General features: G+C 49.0%; 1 protein-coding gene across 1 annotated transcript in view; it reads right to left on the bottom strand.

Annotated features, from left to right (window-relative positions):
- Positions 1 to 2,308: 2,308 nt before the first annotated feature.
- TGME49_240870 (beta adaptin protein, putative) overlaps positions 2,309 to 6,689 on the bottom strand; it is a 14,700-nt gene continuing 10,319 nt past the window's right edge. The window contains exons 16-20 of the mRNA XM_002366665.2: positions 6,085 to 6,299; positions 5,570 to 5,704; positions 4,593 to 4,700; positions 3,861 to 3,977; positions 2,309 to 3,031 (exon numbers count right to left, since the gene is read on the bottom strand). Coding sequence (XP_002366706.1) covers positions 2,975 to 3,031; positions 3,861 to 3,977; positions 4,593 to 4,700; positions 5,570 to 5,704; positions 6,085 to 6,299 — 632 coding nt within the window. The 3' untranslated portion in view covers positions 2,309 to 2,974. The remainder of the gene's footprint in view (positions 3,032 to 3,860; positions 3,978 to 4,592; positions 4,701 to 5,569; positions 5,705 to 6,084; positions 6,300 to 6,689) is intronic.

Genomic DNA, 6,689 nt, shown 5'->3' with positions numbered 1-6,689 from the left:
GCGCGAGGGGCCTTTTTCCTTTTGATCCTTCTGTGAAGCGGAAACAGCTACGCCAACGGACATCAACCCGTGGGTGATTTCGTCAGAGCTGTGCCAGTAAACCGCCGGCAGGAAAAGCCCAGTCAAGGTTATCGTTGTTGCACTCTGTTTTAATCCATTCTGGGCTGCTTCTGCCGTTGTTTATCCACTCGAGTTTTAATCGTTCAGGACTTTCTTTTCTGTTGTTTCTCTCTTGATAGTTACCAGCTTCAGCTTCACAAAAGCCTGAAGAGCACTTGCAAGCAAAAAGGGAAGAAATGGACGCGAGCCGAGTACGGAGCTCATCTAAGAACGGGCCTTCAGGCCACACGGGGTAACGTCCGTTTGGAAACTTACCATACAGGCTGTACAAAGATCAGGAGATCCACTTCGGTGGCCTCTTTCATATTTCCTCTTCGATTTCCCTTTGCAGGAGCTGTGATCAGAAGCGCATGTGTCCTTGGGAGAGTAAGGTAGGCTGGCGTTAACAATACCGTGGACTGTCAAGCAGTGGTGGCGGTCGATCCGCAAGAACTACAGAAAGTCGTTTGAGAGCCTCGGCCGCCATTCAACACGACCAAGCCGGCATCGAGGCCATAAAGGTCATCGCTAGACCATGTGCTGTAATTGTCACCTCATTCACAGATATGGTCTCGGACAAATGGCCCGGGATCCAGAATTGAATAACTCAAAATCGAATAAACAGAGACAAAAAAGCATATCAGACGAAAGGTAGAAAACGGTCGTCGTTTCTGTTTCGGACTGTCCACGAGATCGTTGGACAGAAGTACAGTCTGCCAAGGATGTGACCCACACACATTCCTTCCACAGTTAGTCTTGCGCAAGTAGTTATTCGATTGGTCTTGCACGCATGGTTCCTCGCATTATGGTGCTTACTAATGAGAGCGCTGCGTAAGGATCCCGCAAATTTTTCCCTGCCAGGGAAGACGGGTGGTCGCTGATTCTTCAGGAAGCGACTTTCAGACACTGGCACCATTCAGAAGCAAACCGAGTGATCAGACAGATTTCCGCCTTAAGAGAGAAAGTGGACGCTGTTCTGCCGGTTAGCTCTGATTAACCATTGTATCACATTCCTCTAGTCTGAAAACTGTTGGTTAGTCAAAAGAAAGTTTCCTCGAGAGACAAAACAATCTGACGCAGTGCCACACGATTTACTGTCAGAGAACGACAGTCAACCAAGTCCAACCACTCATTACGAAAAATGGGATCGGGAAAGCAGGAACTGGCTGTGCACACTAACCGATTCAAATCAATCTTTCACTGGGTTCTCACCGTAAGTCTTTTTTCTCCTGGAAAAAGACTGCGAATATCTGGATTCACAAATCACCAGAGCACACATCATCCGGAGAAAAGCACTTTCGTGGACATTCCTACACATTTTACCGGAAACAACGAATCCGGCATCGCCCATCACAAAGGGACAGTGTACAACAAAGTTCTCAAATGAAAGGGATTGCCTGCCCTTGCTGGGTTTCTTTGCGTGAGAAGCTAATTTTTTGTTGACGGGTCTGGACTAATTCGGCACTTCAAACACCAGCCAGGCTTCTCCACCGCTTTGAAAACTGTTTGTCACTACAGTAACTGACACTTCTTTTTGAAGCAGTATGACGTCTGCGGCCTCCAGGCAGAGAACGCGGAAACTACGTTGTATCTCTGGCCAAAATCCGGCTATCACATGGGAAGTGTCTGTGACATGCGAAACTTTTTGACGAAGACAGCAGCACCCAGAGCCGATCGATCCTTCTTTCGCTTACAGCCCGGCCAAAGAGGGGCAGCTCAGTTTAAAAAAAAAGTCCTTCACACCTGAACAGATATCCATGGGTACGCCGAACTGTGTCCGTCGTTCTCCTTCAATATACATACATAAGTATTTATCTATATAAACATATGTAGATTTTCTATGTGGGGTATGCGTTACTCTTGTCCGACAGCGATTGACAACACGATAAGCGCGTTGTAAACAGGGAACTCAGCGGGAGCGAGTGTGGAGCCGGAAAATGTCAGCGGGTTTGAAGTCGTTGAGCAGTATCTTTTTACTTTGGTTTAATGGTAATCCGGAAAGAGTGGAACTGTCGCACTCTCTGAGTCATCTGTTCAAAGAGGGACGGGCAATTCACTCCCTTTTCGGCGACTGCCGACCACTCATCCGCTGGACGGTGAAACGTGGAGGCTCACTATGAGCTTTTTGGATGCCTTTCCTGAACTGTGCTCAGAACTGGATTAGGGACATCTTGGGGCAAAGCAACGAAGTACAAACAGTACAATGATTCGTTGCCACCCTCGACCAGTGCATCTAAGTTGATGCTCGACTACTGCATTTTTCAACCTAGGGCAAGTCATGCCCAGCTTCACAGAGCGTGTTGCCTTCTCGATTTTCCGCCGTCCTTCCAGGATTTTATCAACTAGCGCCACCATTAAGCTTCGTGAGAGCGCGTCCACTCAGACAGTCCGAAGCTGCTGTAGCGTGCACTATCGTGAATGCCCATTCGGCTGCGACTTGTGTCACGAGATGTTGGAGGCTAGCAAATGCACAAGGCGCTTCTGAAGTCTGTCTGAGAACCGCCAATAACAAAGAAACGGCTCGGGAGACGCACGAATTCGAAATCGGAGAGACACTACCCCGAAAGCAAGACCAGGCGCCGCGCAGGAGCAGCGTCGAACGGCAGCACGCGCAGCAGGTTTGAGTCCGCCAGACGGAGTGTCTCTGCCATGCTAAACACCGTTTTCCGACTGGCGCACAAGCGAGGTCGACGCTGCGATGACGGAGAGCGAAGAAGGCTTTCACAAGATGGAAAAAAACAGAATGTCCCGCTGATTACACATGTCGGGGGTGGATTTCTACGTGACTGTCTAGGCACAGACGAGCACCGATTCGCGAAAAGCGGCAAGACATCGAGCGAAAGACTCCGGCGCGATTCGATGACCACAAACCTCCTCATGACCGTGGCGTCAGCCGAAGGGCCGCACAAACGGTCGAGGTGAAAAGCGGAAGCTGACAAAAAGAACGCAGACAGGACGCAGAAGCGCGTTATAAAACACACTAAAAAGAAATCGACTGTCCTCGCTTCCGCTGCATGCACGCTCGCAGAGTGCAACAACCTTCACGAACAGAACGGTCGTTCGCCCACAACTTTAGATTTACAGAAATGACGATTCCAGCGAACAAGAGAAGACAAGACGACCCAGTTCGAGAAATCGGTGCTGACTCTGCACCAGCCGCAGCCGTCCCCACGTTCCACATCTCAGCCACCCGTACGCATTTACACATACACCGCTCATATATGTAGATATATATATATATATGTATATATATGTATATATTTATGTATATATATATGAATATGTATATATATATATATGTATATATATGAATATGTATATATATATGTATATATATGAATATGTATATATATATGTATATATATATGTATATATATGAATATGTATATATATATATATATATGACGAGTAGCAACCCCTCCGTTCGTGTTACGGCTTCGTCGTTTCGTACAGCTAGCAAAGGCACGGGATGCTTCTGAAGAGCATGCCTGAACGCTATTTTGTGCGGTATCTGCCATTGGAGTGCAGAGATCGCTCGAACGTAAAACCAAATGCACACAGTGAATTATTTTCCGAGCACACCGGGAGACGACAGGCGGTGCCGGGCTGCAGCAGACACGACCTCATCACATGACTGAAAAGGACTTTCGCGTCGTCGTATCTCGATCGGGGGCAGCACTCCACTTGAACGAACTCTTCCATCTACGAGAGACGACATCCACGTTTCTTTTCAAACGAAGAATTTCTTGCCTGTGGCTTACCAAGGCAGCAGCCTCGCTCCGAGTGACGAGCTTCACGGCGTTCCCGTTCCGCTGTAGTGACACCTCAGCGAGCACGACGAGGTTGTTGGTCGTTGTTGCAGAGAAGTAGAGCGCATCCTGAGGATCCGAAACACACACCGTCTCTGAATCTCACTTCTCTCACAAACAAAAGCGACTAAAAACGAACGAGTGCTTGCGTTTTACGTGGAAAAACTGGAAAACACTGAGAGGTTTCGCCCAACACGATAAAAACAAACAGCCTCGACGACATGCACGTCCAACACTGGAGAGCTCAAGTGGCTGCAGCTCATCACGAAAACGAAGAGAAAAGCGCGCTCCACAGCAGAAACTCCTGTTCCACATGTCAGCTCCATGCAGAAATATCGCGTCTCACACAGATAGCCAGGACGGCAGAGCGACGGATAGGTACTCGTTTTTCTTCGACAGACGAATTTCTGTCTTAATTATGCTCCGGCAACACCCAGGAAAGGTTGAATCCAGGAGACACAAACCTTCGAGATCTAAGCCAGAAGTCCACCTCGTAGTCCCGTAGCCCGGGTGTACAGAGAAGAACAGAAATTGAACGGCGATGCAAGCCTTCCATTCCCCCAAAAGAGACAGAGAATCTCCAACGTACATAGACATGCACACATGCAGAGGTAGAAATCGAGAGAGTCACCCGCTGGTGCTTGTATTTAAAACAGAGTAAACAGGGAAAAACAAGCCTCTTACGAAAGTGTCTGCACTCCGCTGCGCAACCAGGCTTATGTTTGCCGCCTGCATTTGCTTCGTCACAGCTTGTGGACTCTGCGAACTGGGCGCGCTTGCCATCAGGGAGCTCTGAAAACAGAAAAACAGGTTTTCTCACGCGCAGGCATTCACTCCGTTTCAAGACAAGACATCCGTCGCCACATAAAACCTTAAACCCTCAAGAGAAGAGAAGCGAGAAGATATAACGCAGAGAGAAAGCGAATACACATATCAACGTAAATGGTTGTAAACGATTGCAGGAATCACGAAAAGAAATTTATTCTTGAAATAGATTGCATGCACTTGACTGCATGCCCTAAGAATATTGGAAGCACTCTTCGTGCAAAGCAACGCATGCAGACGCCTGACGGCGACACAGAGGCAACGGAAAAGTCCTGCACCCTACACTGAGTGCCCCATTCATCTAAATCTGCCCGACCGGGTCTGTTCATCTCGAAGTTACAGACTTCCAGGAAGAAGCTTATACTCCTCTCTCAGCAATTTTCACTCTTTCGGTACGAGCGTAATAAAAAAACACTGACAGCTGATTAGCTCTGCTCTCTCGCAATTAAAAAGCCTTTACACACATATATATATATATATTTATACATTTACACACACACTTACACACATCTGTATATATGTGCATTTGTATATATATATATGTATATATATATATATGCATACACACACTTCTCTATAGATGTATATATATGCTTATTCATACATATATGTATATCTCTCTCCGTATATCTATATATATATATATATCGACACGCAGAGAAGGAAGCTTGTGGGTATGCTTTCTTTCTTCCTTTCCGGTGCAGCGCTCTTTGTGCGGGTTGCCCTCTGCTTTGGAACTTTGTTTCTGGATTATCCTCGTTCACATGCAGTCTCTCCGGGATACAGAGAGGGCGGCGGTCGGGGGTGTCTGTGTCGAGGACGTCAAGTTTCGGTACCTGTCTCGCTTCTCCAATGTTTTGCCACCTTTGTCTGAAAACGTCCTTGTCGGCAGAGGAGTTCTCTTGGAGAACGACGCTCAAGTCGAATGGTACAGTGAAGCAGAAGATGTCGAGATTCGTCTTGACGGCGACCTGACGACACACAGAAACGGAGTTCCTTCTCCACAGATTCAGCTGCACACTCGCGCATGTTTGAGCGACCAGCGAGAGCGTCCATCACACTGAGTCGCGCGGAGAGATCTCGACATCGATATGCCTTCCCTGCGTCACCTGCGGTTCGAGAGAAGAGCTACACACGACCCCCCGCGCCCTTGCACGAATGTGAGACACGAGGCAGCCTGCAAGAGCGGTACGAACGCGCCTTTTGCGCCTGAGGCAGCAGGAGACGCGGTCCGCATCCTCCGAAAAAAGGCGCAGAGCACTATGCTCCTGCGTTGCGCTGGCAGCTAACGCTCTAGAGAAGACGGCGTCCCCGCGCCGCGACCTCTGGGGAAGGCGGACGAGTTCCCTACTTGCAGAGAGAGAGGCTGCTCAGGGGCAGCGTTGGACATGAGTTGCCCTGGAACCACTGGCACAGTCGTCTCTGCAGACTGGCCAGAGAGCAAGTCGGCGACTTGCAGGTTTGCGGCTGGAGCAAGGCCGAAGGAGTTTCTGTTGAACTGAATCGCCCAGCCGTTGAGAGTCATCGAGCTCTTGTTCGCAAGTGTCAAATGCAGCTGAATGCGACCTGAAACGAGGAGGGCCAGCACGGAGACACAGGACAGAGACAAGTTCGGCCGCGAAGGCGGAGCCGGCCAGAAGAAGAGGAGGCGAGCGAAGAAAAGAGACCGCGGCCGACGCGGATGAGAGAGACGACGAGAGAAGGAAGGAGGGAGAACATGCAAGAAACAAAAGAGAACGAAGGACAGACACACCCCGAAGACGAGAGCGAGAGGAAGACACGGAAGACTCAAAGCATGAACAGCAAGAGAGGCCAACTGGCAAGACGGGGAAGAAACAAAGAGACCTGACATGGAAGAGCGCTGTGTGCGAATCCTCCATGGACATGCAGGCGATGAGGAAAAGAAGAAACGACACCGCGAGCAGACAACAGTACGAGAGACACACAGAAGAATAG

Source organism: Toxoplasma gondii, chromosome VI, assembly GCF_000006565.2.
Source record: "Toxoplasma gondii ME49 chromosome VI, whole genome shotgun sequence".
In the NCBI taxonomy this organism is placed as follows: Eukaryota; Apicomplexa; class Conoidasida; order Eucoccidiorida; family Sarcocystidae; genus Toxoplasma; species Toxoplasma gondii.
The sequence above is the reverse complement of the archived record's forward strand: the minus strand, read 5'-3'. Positions and strand labels throughout refer to the sequence as shown.